The sequence below is a fragment of the Nicotiana sylvestris genome, chromosome 6, assembly GCF_000393655.2.
Source record: "Nicotiana sylvestris chromosome 6, ASM39365v2, whole genome shotgun sequence".
NCBI lineage: Eukaryota > Viridiplantae > Streptophyta > Magnoliopsida > Solanales > Solanaceae > Nicotiana > Nicotiana sylvestris.
This window is the reverse complement of record NC_091062.1, coordinates 114818020-114839265: the sequence shown is the minus strand read 5'-3', so window position 1 is coordinate 114839265 and position 21246 is coordinate 114818020. Positions and strand designations below refer to the sequence as shown.

The 21246-nt window shown below is 41.0% G+C and overlaps 2 protein-coding genes across 2 annotated transcripts; one reads left to right on the top strand and one right to left on the bottom strand.

Annotated features, from left to right (window-relative positions):
• The first annotated feature begins 4209 nt into the window (after nt 1-4209).
• LOC138871138 (uncharacterized) lies at nt 4210-17506 on the top strand. The gene is made up of 3 exons (XM_070148997.1): nt 4210-4416; nt 4950-6772; nt 17401-17506. The coding sequence occupies exons 1-3, from the start codon at nt 4210-4212 to the stop codon at nt 17504-17506; spliced, it is 2136 nt and encodes a 711-aa protein (XP_070005098.1).
• Nucleotides 17507-20525: 3019 nt separating this feature from the next.
• Nucleotides 20526-21026, bottom strand: LOC138871137 (uncharacterized). Its single transcript, XM_070148996.1, has 2 exons — nt 20938-21026; nt 20526-20844 (listed from the first exon to the last, which is right to left on the bottom strand). The coding sequence occupies exons 1-2, from the start codon at nt 21024-21026 to the stop codon at nt 20526-20528; spliced, it is 408 nt and encodes a 135-aa protein (XP_070005097.1).
• Nucleotides 21027-21246: the final 220 nt, after the last annotated feature.

The following is a 21246-nucleotide window of genomic DNA, read 5'->3' as shown; positions in this document are numbered from 1 at the left end:
TTTAGACCCTAATTGTTTTTAAATATATATATATATTTCTTTTACTTTCTTCCAAAAATCCAAAAATATTTTCATTCTTCTTTCAAAATTGAAAAGAAAATTCAAAATTCAAAAATATTTTATTTTTTTTAGAAGCATTTCTTTCATAGATTCAAAATAAAATTCCAAAAATATTTTTCTTTCTTCTTTAGAAGTTTTTTCTATTGAAATTACAAAAAAAAAAAAAACAATAAAAGTCTAAATTAAAAAAAAAATCTTTCTTCTTTCGAAATTTCCAAAAAAAAAAAGCGTTAGTTTATTTACTTTATTTCTGGTCTTCCCGAACTACGCCAGTTTGATTCTCCCCGGATGTGGGATACGTAGGCAACCCCCATCGGGTCCAACTTTATTTTTGTAAAAATAGCCCAAAAAGAACAAAAAAATTTTGTTTTGATTGTAAATAAGTAAGGTGATGTCATTCTTGTCTAAAATAGTTGAATGTCCCCAAAAGGGCGCCGGAAGCCCGTTTTTGCAAGAACAGCCACCTTTAGTAGTTTTTTTAAGGTTTTGGCCGTTTAGCAAACACAACGTTAAAATCTTCTTCCCCGAAGTACTGAAAGGCCGTATTTGCAAAGCCGGATTTTTTATGAAAATTAAAAAAAAATAGTGATAACCTTTTCTTGAGTCAAAATGAGTCATAACCTTTTAAATTAAATCACCCTAATAAATGTGCAGGATGACCACAGATGAAAACGAACCCTTCGCAGCTCTTGAAGAGATCCCCTCACAGCTCCACATGTGGTGGAATGACCTAGGAAAAGGTAGCGGAGGAACTGTGATAAAAGTTTTGGGTGGTCTTGTCGGACTTTTGAACATCAAGCCAAGATTGGACGTGATTGAAGTTTTGATACCTTTTTAGGATCCGACTCGCAATGTGTTTCGCTTTTCTAATTTTGAGCTCACACCCATGCTAGAGGAAATTGCGGGTTTATGCCGGCCTTAGCGGAAACTTTAGAAGTCGGTACCCGGTGTCACCGAGACCAGTATCTACTCACAAGTTTCTGGATATGTTGAGTATTAGCCGGGATATTCAGGATGAGAATTTATCTGAAGGGTTTTGCACTTTCCAGTTCCTGTACCAACGCTATGGAAATCCCCAAGGTTTCGAAGCACCGAATATTGGTCTGACCCATGCCGGAAATAAAGATAAATGGGAGGCAAGACGGGGTTTGGTTTTTATAGTAGCATTCTTGGGTGTTATAATATGTACGCGAAAAGACGACAACACAGAATTGGGCCTCGTGGGAATGGTTGATGTCGCAATCAAGAAAGCTAATGGCACTTTGGTTTCCCTGATCTTATCTGAGATTTACCGAGCTTTGACCATCTGTCGAGAAGGGGAAAAATTCTTCCAAGGCTGCAACTTACTACTACAATTGTGGATACTGGAACATCTCCGCCACCGTGTCGGGTATATGAACTACAGCATGATCGGTTTGGATTACATCGAAGAATTTGAAAGCCGAGTGGTGGGGGTTGAATTTCCAGAGGGTACCGAAGCTTGGTTTGCACACTTGAGTTCTTTAACTTCGGATAAAATTGAGTGGATGTTCGGATGGCTCCCTGCCACCGAAGTCGTATACATGTCAGCTAAAGTGTGCTACTTTCTCCTAATGGGCATCCGGAGCATCCAGCCATATACTCCTCACAGGGTTTTGCTCCAACTGGGAAGATTTCAAACCGTCCCCCATGACAAAGATTTGAGTGTACATGTCGTCGAATTGGGCCCAAAGGCTGTATTTCTAGAAGGAAGAGTTCGCCAAGTTTGGAATGAGTGCAGATTTCTCGAACCCATGACTATGGTGCGAGATCTAGCTAGAGGTGAGGTGGACCCCAATTATATGGTTTGGTTTGGCAAAAGGTTTCAAATTCCTCGAGAGCCCGAGAGACCTACTAAGAGACCCCATGTCCAACAATTCACTAACGACTCGCAGGAACAGTGGGGCTGGTTGGCAAAAGAAGAAAGTTATAGGGCCAAGATAAGTAAATTAGAGGGACAAATCAGGGACCTCAAATTTGGCCACAGTATCCAAGCTGCCGCAGATGAAGGGGAAAAGAAAAAGCTAACTCAGGAAAACGAAGCTCTCAAAGCTCAAATCCATAAAATGAGAATAGTTGCTAGAAACCTGGAAAGAAGCCGGGCAGATGAAATGCTTATAAGCGGTATGAGAAAGAAAGTACTTGAGTGTCAAGATGACCTAGAAAAATCTGAGGCTTGTCTAGCAAAAGTCCGAGCACAATTGGCAGAGAATGCAGAAGGGCGGGCAGAGTTTGTGCGATAAATGAAAAGAAAATATGAGGGGACAATCGCCAATTTAAAAAGAAAGCTAACCACCCTTGAAAATGAGGCGGACAAACAGGCCAGGAATTTTAAAGCCGATAGGGAACATTGTTATGCTCTGATGGCCCAAATGGACGAAGATATGCAACAATTGCGGAATCAAAATCATCATGACACTCAAGTGTTGGAAGCTCGGAATCAGCAAATCAGGCGTTTACTTCAAGAAAAGGGTATTGTCCGAGATAGGGTTAGAGCCATTGCCTACTATATCGTCATGAAATGTCACGCATGTGAGGATATGACTTAGACCACTTTCTTCGCTGCTGTAATGACATTTGTCCGCCAGATAATGAGTGATTTGGAGCGGCTTCAAGGGTATCTCGCACGTAGGCCAGTGAGACCGAATGATGTCCCACGGGCCCCAGGAGTTGAAGCATTGATGTATTCATGATTTTTCATTTATTGAGTCTGTATTTTGGAAATTATTTTTGAGTCTGTTGGTAGTTTTTAAAATTCCAAGAAAATAAGTAGTTGGAAGTCTTTTGTAATAGAAAGTTTAGGAGTTTTATTAATGAAAATTTGAAAATTCCCAAAAATTATTTCTTTATTTTTCGCATTTGTTTTTCTTGAACTGCGTAATAATATGATTCACGTGGCATCGTGATACGTAGGCAATTCTCATCGGATCCGGTCACATTTTTGTAAATAACTCAAATAAGAGAGGGATGTGAAAAAGAGAGCCAAAGAAAAACCAAAAGAAAAACGAAAAAAAGCAAGGAAAGAGAGGAAAGAAAAGAGTGGAAAATAGGAATAAGAGGAGAAGTACAAAAGCCAAAAGTGGAAAGAAAAAGAAAATTGGGGAAAATAAGCAGAGCCGGGATGAAACATGCAACCGTTGCGAAACATGTAGAAACACATTTAACTGTATAGGTGCATCACACCCCAACGAGTGATTACCTATATGTTAATTGCTTCAATCTGACCGGTTTGTTAACTCTGTTAGTTAGGTTCTATAGTAAGGTGGTTGGTTTTCTGGTAGTCTGGCTTCACATTCATACTTCACAAGGTCAAAAGGAAGCATTGAAATGTCTTCGGAAATTCCTCTGCCAACAGTTCCTATTCCAGAGGATAGTCCGATCTCGACCATCCCAACTTCTGAGTCAGCAACTGCTGAGGAAAATAGAATTCTGTGTCTCCGCATGATGGAAATGTGGGACGCATGGGCCAATGGAAAAGAACCACCAAGTGCGATCCCTGGATTCCCTGATCTTTTTCTCAGGGCAAGTGGGACCTCCAACATCCCCATGAGTTATCCAAATACCCCACTAGGGTATCCTACCATTTCAGCCCACTTTGCTGGAACACCTTCTGAGTCTCGCCCCTAGGTGTTAGCTTCAAGTGCAGCTTCAAACATATTCACTGCTCCAGCTTGTTCAGCTATGGCACAACCTGCTTTACCTAGGCCTAACTTTGATTCATCTTCCTTCACATTTCAAGCACCATCTTTCCCACTGGAACCTACCCAGTTTACTACCAATGCTTACCCTCAGCCGCCCCGGTACGAGTTTACCGCAGGGCAGGAAAAAGCCGAAAAAATACCTGAACAAGAGGAAATTACCAAAAAGATGAGAAGCATGGAGCAAAGTCTCAAAAATATACAGGGTCTGAGTGGGCAAAAGAGCGTATCTTACGTTGACCTGTGCGTGTTCCCACACGTACATCTACCCTTGGGTTTCAAAGCCCCAAAATTTGAAAAATATGAAGGGCATGGGGATCCCATTGCCCACCTCAAAAGGTACTGCAACCAGTTGCGGGGAGCGGGCGGAAAAGAAGAGCTTCTTATGGCATACTTTGGAGAGACTTTGGTCGGCATTGCTTCTGAATAGTATATGGATCAGGATATATCTCATTGGCATATCTGGGACGACTTGGCTCGGGATTTTGTCAGGCAGTTTCAATATAACATCGACATTGCCCTTGACAGGAATTCATTATCAAATCTAAAGAAGAATTCCTCGGAGAGCTTTCGAGAGTATGCTGTCAAATGGCGCAAACAAGCGGCCAGAGTCAAGCCTCCAATGGACGAAACAGAAATGGTCAGTGTCTTCCTTCAAGCCCAAGAGGCTGATTATTATCAAAACATGATGTCTGCAATGGGAAAGCCGTTTGCCGAAGCCATCAAAATCGGTGAAATGGTTGAGAATGGGTTGAAAACAGGGCGAATCTTGAGTCAGTCTGCTATAAGGGCTACCTCCTAAGCAATCCAAGGCGGGTCTGGAGGAGTAGCAAACCGAAAGAAGAAGGAAGAAGTATCAATGGCAACTTCGAGTGTAAGAAAACCCCGTTCGGCCAGACTTCATTTCTCTGAAAGAACCCCACAACACTACTACCCCCATCAAGATGCGGCCTATGCTATGGATCTTCAGCCATACGCAGTGATGAATGCACAACCACATGCTAGGCCACAACAAAAATTTCACCAAAACTGAACTCAATTTCCCAGAAATCAACTTCCTCATCAAGCTCAGTATAATCCCCGACCTCCACAAAATAATTTTCCCTACAATGCCCGTACTCGGGAGTCGCCCAAGAAGACGAACTTCACACCTATTGGTGAGTCATATTCTAGCTTTTCCCTAAATTGGTCCAAATGGGTTTGTTACAACCCGTACCCCCAAATAGGCAAAACCCAGAGTCACCCTCTTACCAACCTGGCGCTCGATGTGCATATCATTTTGGGGTGGAAGGGCATGACACTGAGAGCTGTTGGACTTTGAAAAGGGTTGTTGAAAATCTCATAGAACAAAAACGGATAGTGTTAAAGGATGAAGACATTCCTAATGTGACCAACAACCCATTACCGGCTCACAACAATGGACCGGTTATTGGAATGATCTGCGAAGATAAAGAGTTTGATCCTGCCTTGAAAGCCATCATTGCAATCGCCGACGTCGAGAAAAATCCAAAGGCTGATGCAAAGCAAGAAAAAGGGGAGAAGAAGAGTAAACCCACCCCTCAAAATACAGAAAAAACAGTGGAAACCAAAACTGAGGTAGTACCCTCGAAAGATGCCATCCTTTATGTGCCCCGGTGTCCTAGGAAAGGACAAGTGACATTGAGCCCTCCAAGAAGGTTTGAGCTGAACAAAGGATCTAAAATGTATGTGCCAAAAGGGACTTATGTGGTACGAGGGCCAATAATTTCACCAAGGCTGAATGAGCCCGTGGTTATTGGCCGCGCGCCGCAGAGGCCCATGACAGATCCTACTACCATCCCATGGAATTATAACGAGGCGGTAGTAACCTACAAAGAAAAAGAAGTCCTGGGAGAAGTAAATGAAACTAACCCGGCTGAGAAATACCTCAATCTGGAGGAAGTGAATAATGCCACGAAGAAGTGTTTCCCACTCAAGAAGCCAGTTAGTGCTGAAGAAGCAGAGTTCTTCAGGAAAATGAAAACTGCGGACTACGAGATAATTGACCAACTCCGAAAGTCTCATGCTCAGGTCTCTTTGTTGTCTCTATTAATGAATTCAACTGAACATCAGAAAGTGTTGATCAAAACCCTCAATGAAGCTTACATTCCGATTGAAACTACTGTGGAACAACTGGAGAGGATGGCAGAAAGATTCTTCACAATCAATCAGATCTCCTTTAGCAAGAATGACCTGCCCTCGGAGGGGGCCACCCACAACAAAGCCCTCCACATAACAGTTAAATGTGAGGGGTACTATGTGAAGAGAGTCATGGTGGATGGCGGTTCCGGAGTAGATATTTGCCCTCTCTCAACTCTGCAAAAAATGGATATCAAGATTGAGAGAATCAGTCCCAACAACATATGTGTTCGTGCCTTTGATGGCATCAAAAGAGACACCATAGGCGAGATTGATTTGATTTTGACTATTGGACCTGTGGATTTTGAGGTGACCTTTCAATTCCTAGACATGGATACTTCTTATAATTTCCTCTTGGGAAGGCCTTGGATTCACACGGCAGGAGTCGTACCTTCCACTCTCCACCAGATGGTGAAATTGGAATATGAAGATCAGGAGATCATAGTCCACGGAGAGGATGAGCAATCGATCTATCGGGTCCCGTCGGTCCCATGCCTCGAAGCTAGGGAAGGTAGTGAACATATAGTCTATCAAGTTTTCGAGGTTGTGGTCGCAGACCAATATAAAGAAGGAAGCCCTTGCCCTCAGCCTTTTCTCTCAAAAGCGTCAATTATGGTTGCCAAGGAAATGATCAGGCATGGTTATAAACCCGGGAAGGGGCTCAGGGCATCATTGCAAGGTATCACCGAACCTATCACCTTACTTGCCACCAAGAAGTTCTTCGGTGTGGGTTTTCATGCCACAGAAGCTGATGTGATGTGGGCAAATCAACGAAAGAGCAATGGTTGGGTTTTATCTCAGCCAATTCCGCATCTCTACAGAACATTTGTCAGGCCCAAGTACAATGAAGAAGAAGAAGATGAGGCCTTCATGGCCGAGGAAATTGAAGAAATCTGTGGGGCTATGAGGCAAATGCTGTATGAAACCCACATAGTTCAGCCGGGAGAAGGCTCAAGCACCGTTGAGGTGCTGTATATGGGGCCCAATACCAAGTTGCAAAACTGGAAGGCTACTCCGTTCCCAATCAGGCGGGAATCCCGATAGTCTAGTCCTGCCACCTTTTCTGCATCAGGAGTTATTTCAGGGTGTAACTCGGATGTTTTTCTTTTAGTTTCCTGTCTTTAAATGCTAATGTAAACCCTGTTATCTTCAAAATTCAATGAAATGAAATTAATATTTCATTGTTCATCTCTCTTTATTCTTTCTGATTTTGTTACTTTTTCTTATTTCTTCTTTTAGTTCTAATAATGCGGCTTTAAATAACATGACATGCTTGCGGACTTCATGCCCAGATCCAAACATGCTGTCTAATTGTGAAATAATGAATCAAGAAATGGAATATGATGAAGAAGAGGCTTTTAAGGAAATAAATCGAGAATTGGAACAATTTGAGAATAAACCTAAGTCGAACTTAAATGAAACCGAGCCGGTTAATCTGGGTAGCTCTGAAGAAATCAAAGAAACCAAGATAAGCATTCACACAGATGAAAGAACTAGGGACGCATTGATCCAACTTTTGTTTGAATTCAAAGATGTGTTTTCTTGGTCATACGATGACATACCAGGATTAAATGTCGATTTAGTGGTCCATAAGTTGCCAACCTACCCCGATTATTCCCCTGTCCAGCAAAAACATAGGAAGTTCAAAATTGATATCAGTGACAAGATTAAATAAGAGGTCACAAAACAGTTAAAGGCGGGAGTGATCCGTGTGGTCCGGTACACCACATGGCTGGCTAACATAGTTCCCAAGCCAAAGAAAGATGGGAAAATTCGGGTGTGCATTGACTATCGAGATCTGAACAAAGCAAGCCCTAAGGACAATTTCCCTCTACCAAACATCCACATCCTTGTTGATAACTGCGCCAAACATGAAATACAGTCTTTTGTGGATTGTTATGCAGGATATCACTAGGTGTTGATGGATGAAGAATATGCGGAAAAGACAGCTTTCACCACACCCTGGGGCACCTACTGTTACAGGGTCATGCCTTTTGGTTTGAAAAATGCCGGGGCAACTTACATGAGGGCCATGACTGTCATATTTCATGACATGATGCATCAAGAGATAGAGGTGTATGTGGACGATGTGATCATCAAATCCAGAACCCAGGACGACCATGTTCGGGACCTAAGAAAATTCTTTGAGCGGCTACGTAAATATGAGTTGAAGCTAAATCCGGCGAAATGTGCATTCGGAGTTCCGTCTGGCAAACTCTTGGGATTTATAGTCAGTCGGAGAGGCATCGAGCTAGACCCAACAAAGATAAAGTCTATTCGGGATTTGCCTTCTCCAAGAACCAAGAAAGAGGTTATGAGCCTGTTGGGAAGGTTGAATTACATTAGCCGATTCATTGCTCAGTTGACTTCAACATGTGAACCCATCTTCAAGCTGTTAAAGAAAGATGCAGCGATTAAATGGACGGATGAGTGTCAAGAAGCCTTTGACAAAATCAAAGAATATTTGTCGAACCCGCCAGTCTTGGTCCCACCTGAACCGGGAAGGCCTCTGTTCTTGTATCTGACAGTCTTGGAAAATTCCTTTGGCTGCGTCCTCGGGCAACATGATGTGACCGGAAAGAGAGAGCAGGCCATCTACTATCTGAGCAAGAAGTTTACCAGCTATGAAGCCAAATACACTTTGTTGGAAAGAACTTGCTGCACTCTAACTTGGGTCGCTCAGAAGCTTAGGCATTACTTGTTGGCCTATACCACTTACCTCATTACCAGGTTGGACCCTTTGAAGTACATATTCCAGAAGCCGATGCCCACAGGGAGGTTAGCAAAATGGCAGATCCTGCTCATTGAGTTTGACATATTCTATGTCACCCGCACGACAATAAAGGCCCAGGCTTTAGCAGATCACCTAGCTGAAAACCTTGTGGATGATGAATATCAACCTCTGAGTACTTACTTTCCAGATGAGGAGGTGAATTCAATCGAGATGACATCATAAGACACCGGTGCTTGGAAAATGTTCTTCGATGGAGTTGTGAACGCAAAAGGCGTTGGAATTGGGGCAATCCTGATCTCACCCACTGGTCAGCACTATCCAGCCACATCCCGACTTCGATTTCTCTGCACAAACAATACTGCCGAGTATGAAGCCTGCATTATGGGTATGAACATGGCAATCGACCAAGATGTCGAAGAATTGTTAATCATGGGAGATTCAGATCTGATTATCCGACAAGCTCAGGGATAATGGGAGACTCGAGATGTCAAATTTATTCCCTACAGGCAACATGTGGAAGATCTTAGCAGGCGATTCAAGTCAATAGAGTTCAGGTACATCCCTCATTGTCACAATGAACTGGCCGATGCACTTGCTACTTTGGCCTCGATGCTGCCATACCCAGGAAATGCCCACATTGATCCCTTGGAAATCCAAATCCGGGAAAGGCACATTTACTGTAATACGGCTGAGGTAGAACCAAGTATTCAGCCATGGTATCATAATATCAAAATATTTCTGAAAACTAAAGAGTACCCCGAGCAAGCCAGTGGGGACCAAAAGAGAACCATCAGACGGTACGCAAGTGGTTTCTTCCTGAGCGGTGATGTTTTGTACAAAAGGACTCCGGACCTCAACTTGTTAAGATGTGTTGATGTCAAAGAAGTCGGAAGAATCATGTATGATGTACACGCAGGAGTGTGCGGACCCCACATGAACGGGTATGTTTTAGCAAAGAAAATCCTGCGAGCGGGCTATTACTGGATGACTATGGAAAAGGACTGCTTCAGTTTCGTCCGAAAATGTCACCAATGTTAGGTGCACGGTGATTTTATTCATGCACCGCCTACAGAACTGCATCCCATGTCAGCACCTTGGCCATTTGTTGCCTGGGGTATGGACGTCATTGGGCCGATTGAGTCGAAAGCTTCAAATGGGCATAGATTCATATTGGTCGCTATCGACTACTTCACAAAGTGGGTTGAAGCAATTACCCTCAAATATGTCACCAAGAAAATTGTAGTAGACTTCGTGCATTCCAACCTCATCTGCCGTTTTGGTATTCCTGCAACTATCATTACGGATAATGCTCCAAATTTGAATAGTCATTTGATGAGAGAGATATGTGAACAATTTAAGATAACGCATCGGAACTCTACTCCTTATCGTCCCAAAGCCAATGGTGTCGTCGAAGCAGCAAACAAGAACATCAAAAAGATTTTGAGAAAGATGATTCAAAGTTCCAGGAAGTGGCATGAAAAGTTGCCGTTTGCATTATTGGGGTATCGCACTACTGTGCGCACATCGGTCGGAGCAACCCCGTACCTTTTGGTTTATGGCACGGAAGCCGTAATACCCGCGGAAGTTGAAATCCCTTCTCTCCGGATCATTGCTGAAGCTGAAATTGAAGACAATGAGTGGGTCAAAACCCATTTGGAACAGTTAACCCTGATCGATGAAAAGCGAATGGCTGCAGTCTGCCACGAGCAGTTGTATCAACAAAGAATGGCTCGTGCCTACAACAAGAAAGTGCAGCCTAGAAACTTTGAAGTGGGGAAACTCGTCTTAAGGCGTATTCTCCCCCATCATCATGAAGCCAAAGGAAAATTTGCTCCTAACTAGAAAGGCCCATACATCATCAGAAAAGTGTTGCCAAAAGGGGCATTGTATCTGGGAGACATTGAAGGAAATTACTCTGAAACAGCTATAAATGCAGATGCGGTCAAAAGGTACTATGTCTAATCCTTCTGTAGCAATAACATTATCCGATTGGGATGACGAAGACTTTCATTCTCGCTACCCCAAAAACTCCAATCCTTTGCTAACCCTTTGAGCCGTTTACCTTTCTTTCATTACCCTCTTTGGAACCTGAAAGTGTCATTAAAAAAAAGAGAGAAAACAAAACAAAACAGAAAAACAAAAGAAAAATAAAAAACAAAGTTTCCTGAACTACATTCGACTTGATTCCGAAAGGATACGTAGGAAGCCTCTCCCTGGGGTTCAGTCACACCAAAACAAAAATCCAAATTTCCCCAAAAGTGAAATTGGGGCAGACGTTATAATAATTCGGCGATGATCCCGCCCGAACGGTTCCAAAGTTGTAATTCGATCCAAGTTCTTTTTACCCAAACCTGTTTCAAGTCCTTTCGATCAATCGGCAAAAGGTTTTTCAAAATTAAAGAACGTAGTTGCATGGATCTGATGCAATCAAGATGAGAGAAATAAAATGAGAGAGTCTTATTGGTGAAAACCTACGGGCACCATAAGGCAATGGCGAGCAGAGAAATCGAAAATGAGAGAGTCTTGTTAGTGAAAACCCGTAACGAGCACTATAAGGCGATGGTAAGAAGAGAAATGAGAGAGATCGATTGGTGAAAACCCACAAAGGGCGTCATCGATCGAAAAGAAGAAACCCCTCACCACCATTGGTATTGAAAGAGTCCTGGCAAGGTTTCTCGGTTTTGAAACACGGGTCGCAATGGGTTTATGAGAAGATAGGATATTTGTGCGGATCGGTTGTCTAGTCCAAGAAGTATGTCATGTCTATTTGAAGTCTGCATGCACCTCAGATAAGTCCGTCCTTCCTCCCCGAAAGGGATGCTTCTCTTTTAAATTCATTTTCTTGTCCTTTGTTTACTTTTCCTTGAACCTCTTTCGGTCTAACTTTGTTCCGTAACTAATACAAAGAAAATGTGGCAAGATTGGTTTTACAGAGTTCTGCTTGATAAAAACCAAGTCCAAAGAAAAGTACCCCAGCCTCAACGGGTGCATCAAGTCGATCCCGACTGGCCATAATAGCCGATGCTCTAAAACCAAAGTTATTGAAAATGAAAAGAAATTCGAAGTCAAAGACCTAGAGGTGGATTAAAGTGAAAGGGCTAAAGCCCCGCACGGTTGAACCGCCGTTAAGAACGTTTTAAAAGTTGAGTTCCTCGGTTTTAGGAGAGAGATCAATCTTCAGCAAGCAGCAGAGGTTCTCACCAAAAGATCTAGGCCGAGATTAAGTGATCAAAAACAATGAAGGCCACAAAATCGACCACCGTTTCAAACTAACAGTTGTTCTTTGTTTGAAAAATTGAAACAGGTGCAATCCAAAGCAACCATGCAAAAAGCAGGTGCAACCAAAAGGAAATGCGCAAGGGTTAGAAATAGTTATGCTGCAATAATCAACCCAAAAGGGAAGTCTCCTCCTAATTCTTTCCTGCATTTTTTACTCATTTTCTTAAACTCAAAAATAAAAAAAATAAAAAAATAAAAATAAAATGAAGATTGATAAAAAATAAAAATAAAAAGAATAAGAAGATAAATTCAAAATCATGGTAGCATAGGGTCTCCAATCTCTAGCTACGTCCTTTCCAACATAGGATCTCATTCCCTAGTCGACGCCAGCATAACCTGGTAATCTTTTCCCACCTAGGGTCTCATTCCCTAGTCACTGCCAGCATAACCTGGTAATCTCTTTTAGTATTGAGTTCCACTCTCTAGTTGATCCCCGACATAACCCGAGGACCTTTTCCTTTCTCCGGCATAACCCAATGACTTTCCCGGCATAACCCGTGGATCTCCCCGACATAACCCGAGGACCCTTTTTCTTTTCCTGCATAACCCGATGAACTTTTCCGGTATAACTCGTGGACCTCCCTGTCATAACCCGAGGACTTTTTTTTTCTTTCGCGGCATAACCCGTGGACCTCCCCGGCATAACCCGATGACCTTTTTCTTTTCCGGCATAACCCGATGACTCTCCCGGCATAACCTGTGGACCTCCCTAGCATAACCCAAGGACCTTTTTCTTTTCCTCCCGGCATAACCCGTGGACTTCCCTGGCATAACCCAGGGACTTTTTTCTTTTTCTCCCGGCATAACCCGTGGACCTCCCTAGCATAACCCAGGGACCTTTTTTTTTCTTTTCTCCCGGCATAACTCGTGGACCTCCCCAGCATAACCCGAGGACCTTTTTCTTTTCCGGCATAACCCGATGAATTTTCCGGCATAACCCGAGGACCTTTCCTTTTTCCGGCATAACCCGATGAATTTCCCGGCATAAACCGTGGACCTCCCCGGCATAACCCGATGACCTTTTTTATTTCCGGCATAATCCGATAACTTTCCCGGCATAACCCGATGACTTTCCCGGCATAACCAGTGGTCTTACCCGGCATAACCCGAAGACATTTTTCTTTTCCGGCATAACCCGAAGACTTTCCGGCATAACCCGATCATTTTTTCCAGCATAACCTGGTAATATTTCCAACTTGGGGCCTCCGATCCCCATTTGATATCATTTTAGATATAGGGTCTCCATTCCTTAATCTCTTTTTCTCTGGGATACACAATCCCGATTTTATTGCTTTCAATAAAAGAAATAATTTAGATTTTGTTGCAATAACTCACAAAATTTTCCTAGTGAAAACTGGGGCTGAAAAATTTCGTTCGTTTGTTTGTTTTGGTGCCTAAGCAGGTTTTTACCTTGAGGGACAAGTTTCGAGGCGACCAAAAAAAGAAGTCTCTTTTCAAATAAAAGAAAAGAAAAACAAGAAAAATGAAGTGAGCTCTAAAGTGCAGAAGCGGAGAAAAGATGCGGACTGCTCAAGATAGGATTGAAGTCACAAGCTTCGCATGTCCTGCCTTGATCCAAAAGCTGAAGAATGAACCAGCGATTGCAGCTAACGAGCATCAAGATTCAGATCGGAGTCCAACAGCAAGAACCAGCTAAGACTCAAGATCAAGCTTCAAGAGACTTATAGATGAGAATCTTGTAACTCATAGTTGATAGACTTAGCTAGTTTAGCTTTTTATTTTTCCATTTTTTTTGTGTAATAAGGAGCTCAGCAAGCAGAAACAGCAGCAACAGCAGTGAAACCATAGTTTCCCGGTAATCCCAGCTACAAAAACTTTCAGAACTACACCGACATGATTCCTTTATAGCCAAGGATATGTAGGCAACCTCCGAAGCAAGGTTCGGTCAAACTTTTTCAAAATGCTTCCAAATTGAGTTTCAAACGGACAAAAATTGCTTGTAGTTGCTCACTTTATCTTTGCCCGAAAACTCTTCATGTTTTTGAGCAAAGAGGGGCAGCTGTGAGCAACTTATTTTTGACCATGTTTGAATTTATTCCTACTTTTCTCTACTCACTACCAACTTTCCCCACTTTCTCCACTCACTACCCACTTTTCCCATTTTTCCCACTCATGTTCCACACTTTCCCCACTTTCTCCACTCACTACCCACTTTTCCCACTTTCTCCACTCACTACCCACTTTCCCCATTTTCCTCATTCTTGTTCCCAACTCTCCCCACTTTCCCCACTTTCTCCACTCACTCACCACTTTCCCCACTGTCCCCACTTTCTCCACTCACTACCCATTTTCCCCATTTTCTCCACTCACTACCCACTTTCCCCACTTTCTCCACTCACTACCAACTTTCTCCATTTTCCCCACTCATGTTCCCCACTCTCCCCACTTTCCCCACTCACTACCCACTTTCCCCACTCACTACCCACTTTCCCCATTTTCCCCACTCATGTTCCCCACTCTCCCCAAAAAATATTTCCTCCACCACTCTTCATCATTCTCTCTACCTATAACACACACATAAAGACCTCACCTTAAAAAAAATTATATATAGAAAAGGACGCATTTTACAAGAGAGCTCTCTTCTTCTTCTTGGAGTTTTTTTCCAAGCAACAGACAAATACAAAAGATCTCATCCTTTCTTCCCAAGAAAAACGGCCGCACACACTCATTTTACCACGGAAGCTTCTCTGAAAATGCACACCTGAATTCACACCCAACATTTGAGAGACTCACTTTGAAAGTTCTTCACACTCAAAAGAGCTGAAAGCAAAGGCTTCAAAATTTAAAATTTTCAGCTGGATTCGGGTAAAAGTTTGCTGCTTTGTTGCTACTGTTGAAATTGCTTCTTGAGCTCCTCATGTGATTTGGATTCTGCTTTTCTTTGGCTTATCTATTGGTGTCCGCTTAACTCTATTAGGTCAGTCCCAAATCCTTTGTATTATGTTTTGCTGAATGGCTATATAAAGTTCTTGAATTCCTTTTAGATTTTTGGATTTGCTCAAAAATACGATTTCTGCTATTCTAGTGTGTCATGGATGAATATTTGGTTTCCATTTGAATAAAGTAGTGTAATGAATCGAAAATGTTAAACTTTAGATTAAATGTTGACGAAGTAAATGCTGTAAAGATTTTGGAATCTATTATTTGCTTTGGGAGTCTTTACTCTTTTTCTTTAATTTCCACTTCTTGTCATCGAGGAAGAGAGTAAAATCCAAGCAAATTTGCTCTTAAATCGAGGATCTGATGGCCAGCAATGGTTATCTTTTAATAGCAAACAAGCCGTAAATTATATTCTATACTCCACTTTCAGAAATAAGATAAGCGGCATCATGAGGTATATAGTTTTTTTTAGTAGCAAAAATATAAAGATATATAGTATCACATGTTTCAAATCGTAGGCATAATGATTCCTCAATAGTTTGTTAATGAGTTGTTTGTGCACTCCAGCTTTTACAACCACAATCTACTTTATTTATTTGATTAGTTTAACGTCAAAATTTGCCCCCTATCCTCACTGCCTCACGTTTTCTGGTTCTTGGACTTTTTGCCTCCTGATTTATCCAATCCCTTTTTTACTAGTCTATGTATTTTCATGACTTGTACATTAAGTTACATAAGTCGAGCAAATTTAAATATATATCTTCCTTTTTTACAAAAACTTTTGAAGTATTTATATGTTCGTGTATGTATAAAAGAGATAGAAAACGCAAGCTAAAAAATTAGAAATTGGTTTGAACTTTCGTAGTTTACTTTAGGTGCGTTAATTGAATAATTATCATAGCTACGGGTACGGTTCCCGTAACGTAGTTTGTGACACCTAGTTACTAAAATTCGGGGGTACAGTTATGTGACCCGACCACAATTTAATCTTTAAAAAAAAATTTAAACATATTGTAGATCGAGACTATGGTTCTCGTGACATAATTCGCAATATATAACAATAATTAAATAAAAGCGGTTATAAGGTAAAAATGCACAATAGTTTAAAACATGTATTAAAATCAGATAATATGCCAATTATAATAGTTTAAGCGACCGTGCTAGAACCACGGAATCCGGGGATGCCTAACACCTTCCCCCGGGTTAACAGAGTTCCTTATTCAGAATTTCTGGTTCGCAGACTTCAAAAAGGAAAGTCGAAATTTTCCTCGATTTGGGATTTAAAATAAATCGGTGACTTGGGATACCAAATAAACTATCCCAAGTGGCGACTCTGAACAAAATTGAATAAATTAATCCCATTTCGAATAATGTCACTTTAATTGGAAAAACTCCCTTGTACTACCTTCGGGTCTGTAAAAAGGAGGTGTGACAACTATATCAATGAAATTTAAATAATACTCAATATATACTAAAACCTTACATCTTAAAAATCACATTAAATTAAGTAAAATATTATATAATTTTTTTTTGAAACTTTCTTACTATCTCTTCTTTTCTTTTCTTTTCGTTTTGTAAAATAAAATGCCAAGACTATTTTTGTATCTTTTAATTTTATGAAAACTAAGAAAAATTAAAAGTTGATAGTAAAAACCAATTAACTAAAATAATTGAAAATATTTTTTTTAGTTTTTATTTTTAAGATAAAATAAAGCAAAAGGTTTTAAAATAATCAAAATAGCGATATTAGGCCTAAAACCAATATCGAAGTACTAAAATGTATAAAATTTTGGGGAGAGTCAAAAATTACATGTCTACAGCTGCCCCTCTTTGACTGGAAACACGAAGAGATTTCAGACAAAAAATGACGAGATAGGTTTTTGACTCGACCCTTATTTGGAGAGACCAAAAACTAAAAGAAAGAAGAATGTAACCGAGCCCTAGTATTTGAGTTGCCTACATATCCTTGGCTATAAATGAATCAAGCCACGTATAGCTCAGAAGTGAGAAGAGCGATGAAGTATACCAAGGTGGAGAGCCGGTTGAGGTGCCGTCGAGGTTCTAGTCCTCGGTTCCTGCCATTACATCAAAATTAAAAGGAAAAATTACAGAAAAAATAAAAGAAAAATACAAGGTCCTATCAACTTCTTGTCTTGAATCTTCCTTGAATCCCCATTTGATCCTTAAACATGAAATTGAAAATTCAGCCTATTCTTTAGGTGTGCATCCTGCTGACATGAATTTGAAGAAAACTGGAAGTTGACCCTGTTCTTGAGGCGGGCTCCTGATGCCTCTTGTATTTGAGAATTGAAAGTAAATCTGAAATGAATTTCCTCGTTTTTCTAGGTGGGCGCATGCGGCTGACTTAAAACTGAAATGAATTCTCTCATTCTCCAGGTGGGCACCTGCGATCGACTTAAACTTGAAATGAATTCCCTCGTTCTCCAGGTGGGTGCCTGCCACTGACATAAAACTTTGAAATGAATTCCCTCGTTCTCCAGGTGGGTGCCTGTGACTTGCTTAAAACTTGAAATGAATTCCCTCATACTCCAGGTGGGCGCCTGCTGCTGATTTGAAACTTGAAACGAAATTCCCTCATTCTTCAGGTGGGCGCCTGCCACTAACTTATAAACTTGAAGTGGATTCCCTTGTTCTCTAGGTGGGCGCCTATAACTAACTTAAAATTTGAAATAAATTCCCTCATTCTCCAGGTGGGCGCCTGCAATCACAACAATATAGACAAAACAAAGAAAATTTTGTGCCCTAGTTTGTACCAGGAACATTTGTGAGTGTTAGTTGAATCCCATTTTTCGGGAGGGTACTGAAAATTTAAATCAAATCCCATTATCCATGAGGGTCTTGAAAACTTAAAGCCTGATCCTATTATCCAGGAGGGTCCTGAGAACTTAAAACCTAAATCCCATTATCCAGGAGGGTCTTGAAAACTTGAAACTAAGTCTCATTATCCAGGAGGGTCCTGAAAACTTAAAACTGAACTTACCTGGAACAAGCTTTCTTCATGGAGGATTCTTGTAAAGCAAACAAAAATTCTTGCCCCTGTTTCAAACAAAGAAAATCTCGCTAGTTTAAAAATGTGGCGGTTAGTTTGTGGCATCCTTGCTGAAGGTGTTTGCTTTTGCCACTACCATGCTTCATTCTGATTGGCTGCTTCGGGCTAACAAAGAATTTTTGACCTTTTGATTAAAAATGGACCACAAAATCTCTGAATGGTCTGAATCTATTGCACTCTCTTGTTGCATTGTGTTTTCATTCTGAAAGTTGCTAAACCTTTGTATTTTCTCAAAATTCCAAAATCACCTTACCGCCTGAACTTCAGTTATCACCATACTGCTCATTTTAAATCATGTCACTTGTGATGTGCTTGGCCGAACTCCGCTTTGTGCAATTTAAAAGCTGGTAGTAGGCTTTGGGATCCTTTCATGCTTGTTCAACAAGGGAGGACTTGAAAAAGACTCATAAAGACAGACTCAAAGGGCACAGTGAAGTGATTTTTGACAAAAGGAACGAAGGAAAATTTTGAACAAAGATGATTGTGTGAAGAAGAATGAGAGAAAAAGACTTATCTGTGTGAGGCGGCTAGCTCCAATGATCATGACATGCATTTCGGATTGATCAGCCTAATTTGTCCAACCAATCATATTTTCAGTTCATGTCATACCTTCATACTTCAAAATCGGGCTTTCAATGATTCAATTTCTCTATAACATCACGAGCCTCATTCGACTTGTAGTGCCCCGAAAGGTTTTCACTAACAAGCCTCTCTCATTTGTTCATCTCTCAACTCATCATTGCCTTACGGTGCCCGCGAGGGTTTTAACCAATAATACTCTCTCATTTTAAATTTTCTCTCAGCTCACCATCGCCTTACGATGCCCGTAAGGGTTTTCACAAATAAGACTCTCTCATTTTATTCATTTTTCATTTGTGCCCATGAACAAAATGTTACCCATGATGTAAATCATACCTCTATCTCACCTGACTTGACATCCTCAAAGATTGATTGGAAGGTCTTCCTTTGGACTGTTATGTAGGCTTTTGGGCAAGGCTAGGAAGAAAGGGTGGCATGAAGGCTCAAAATAACTTAAAATGAAAAGGGTTCAAAATTATAACTTTCGGAATTAGATCTTTTGCAAAACCAAAACTTCTGCCCCAGTTTATTTGGGTCTGGGGAATTTTAGATTTTTATTTTGAGGGGACCGAACCGTGTAAGGTTGCCTACGTATCCTTGAAAGAAATCAGGTCGAACGTAGTTCAAACAAAAGTTGTTTGTTTTTGTTGCTTTTCTTTCTTTTTTTCTTTTTCTTTATTTCTTTTCTATTTTTTCCTTTTCTTTTCTTTTCTCTTTTTTTCATTTTTCTATTTTTTATTTTTTCATTTTGTTTTTTATTTTTTTTAATTCTACTCCTGATTCCAAAAGAGGGGTATGAAAGCAAATAAATAAGGCTCAAAAGGGATAACAAAGGATAAAAGTGTTTGGGTAGCGGAACAAAATGCCTTCGTCATTTCAACTTTGAACATGCCAAGTATAAAATGCGAATGGAAATAAGCAAAGAATTCATACATAGTACCTCTTGACTGCATCATAATTGACAATCATATCTACACATTTGTCTTCTATATCTGTTAAATACAAAGCACCATTGGGCAACACTCTTGTCACCATGAATGGCCCCTGCCAGTTTGGAGCAAACTTGCCTTTAGCTTCAGCCTAATGAGGAAGGATGCGTTTTAATATCAGCTGACCCACTTCGAATTTCCGAGGACGCACTTTCTTGTTGTATGCTCTTGCCATTATCTTCTGATACAATTGACCATGACATACTGCAGCCAACCTTTTCTCATCAATCAAACTCAACTGCTCTAGCCGGGTTTGACCCACTCATCATCATCAATTTTAGCTTCTGCAATGATCCGAAGGGATGGAATCTCAACTTCCGCAGGTATAACTGCCTCAGTTCCATAGACCAGCAAATAAGGAGTTGCACCCACTGAAGTGCGAACAGTAGTGCGATAACCCAGTAAGGCAAAAGGCAACTTTTCATGCTATTGCCTAGAACCTTGCACTATCTTACAAAGTATCTTTTTTATGTTCTTGTTAGCAGCCTCAACAGCTCCACTCGCCTTGGGACGGTACGGAGTGGAGTTTCGATGCATAATCTTGAACTGTTAGCATACCTCTTTCATCAAATGACTGTTGAGGTTGGCAGCATTGTCTATGATGATCACCTTGGGAATTCTAAACCGATAAATGATATTTGAATGAACAAAATCCACCACTGTCTTCTTGGTAATGGACTTGAAAGTTACAACTTCGACCCACTTGGTAAAGTAATCAATGGCCACTAGAATAAACCTATGCCCGTTCGATGCTGCCGGCTCAATTGGTCCAATGACATCCATGCCCCAAGCAATAAATGCCCAAAGTGCAGACATTGTGTGTAACTCAGATAGGGGAGAATGAATCAAATCACCGTGTACCTGGCATTGATGACATTTGCGAACAAAACTAATACAATCTCGTTTCATGTGAGCCAATAATAACCTGCTCAAAGTATCTTCTTTGCCAAGACATACCCATTCATATGTGGCCCGCAAACTCCAGAATGTACTTCGGCCATGATAGTTCAAGCTCCTTTAGCATCTATGCACCTCAACAGTCATAAATCTGGAGTCCTCTTGTATAAGATTCCCCCACTCAAGAAAAATCCACTAGTCAGACGCCGGATGGTTCTCTTTTGATCACTTGTGGCATATGTTGGATATGCCCCTGACTTTATGTATTCCTTGATATCATGGAACCAAGGTTCGCCATCGATTTCCTCTTCAACCATATTACAATAATCATGTTGATCACAAACTTGGATATACACGGGGTCGACATAAGCCTTGTCCGGATGATGTAACATCGATGACAGAGTAGCCAAAGCATCGGCAATCTCATTATGAATCCTGGGAATATGTCTAAATTCTACCGACCTGAATCTTTGACAAAGATCATGCAGGCACTGTCGATACAGTATGAGTTTCAAGTCCCAAGTCTCCTATTCGCCTTGAATCTGGTGAACCAACAAATCTGAATCTCCTAGAACAAGTATTTCCTGGACTCCCATGTCTATAGATAACCTCAAACTCAGAATGCATGCTTCATACTCAGCCATGCTGTTGGTGCAATAAAATCGAAGTTGGGCTGTTACAGGGTAGTATTGCCCTATTTCAGAGATGAGTACAGTCCATATTCTGACACTTTTCATGTTAGCAGCTCCATCAAAGAAGGTTTCCAACCTGGCTTTTCCTTACAGTCAACCTCATAAACACACATGACTTCTTCATCAGGAAAATAAGTCTTCAGTGGCTCATATTCTTCATCCACCGGATTCT

What these genes read in the sequence shown, in the direction of transcription:
- LOC138871138 (XM_070148997.1), top strand. Translation starts at nt 4,210, where the DNA reads ATGGATCAGGATATATCTCATTGGCATATCTGGGACGACTTGGCTCGG. An exon ending in CAATGGACGAAACAGAAATG is followed by an intron (nt 4,417 to 4,949) that starts GTCAGTGTCTTC and finishes GTCATATTCTAG; the next exon opens with CTTTTCCCTAAATTGGTCCA. An exon ending in AGAACATTTGTCAGGCCCAA is followed by an intron (nt 6,773 to 17,400) that starts GTACAATGAAGA and finishes CTCATACTCCAG; the next exon opens with GTGGGCGCCTGCTGCTGATT.
- LOC138871137 (XM_070148996.1), bottom strand. Translation starts at nt 21,026, where the DNA reads ATGGCTGAGTATGAAGCATGCATTCTGAGTTTGAGGTTATCTATAGAC. An exon ending in GTTCTAGGAGATTCAGATTT is followed by an intron (nt 20,845 to 20,937) that starts GTTGGTTCACCA and finishes TCAAAGATTCAG; the next exon opens with GTCGGTAGAATTTAGACATA.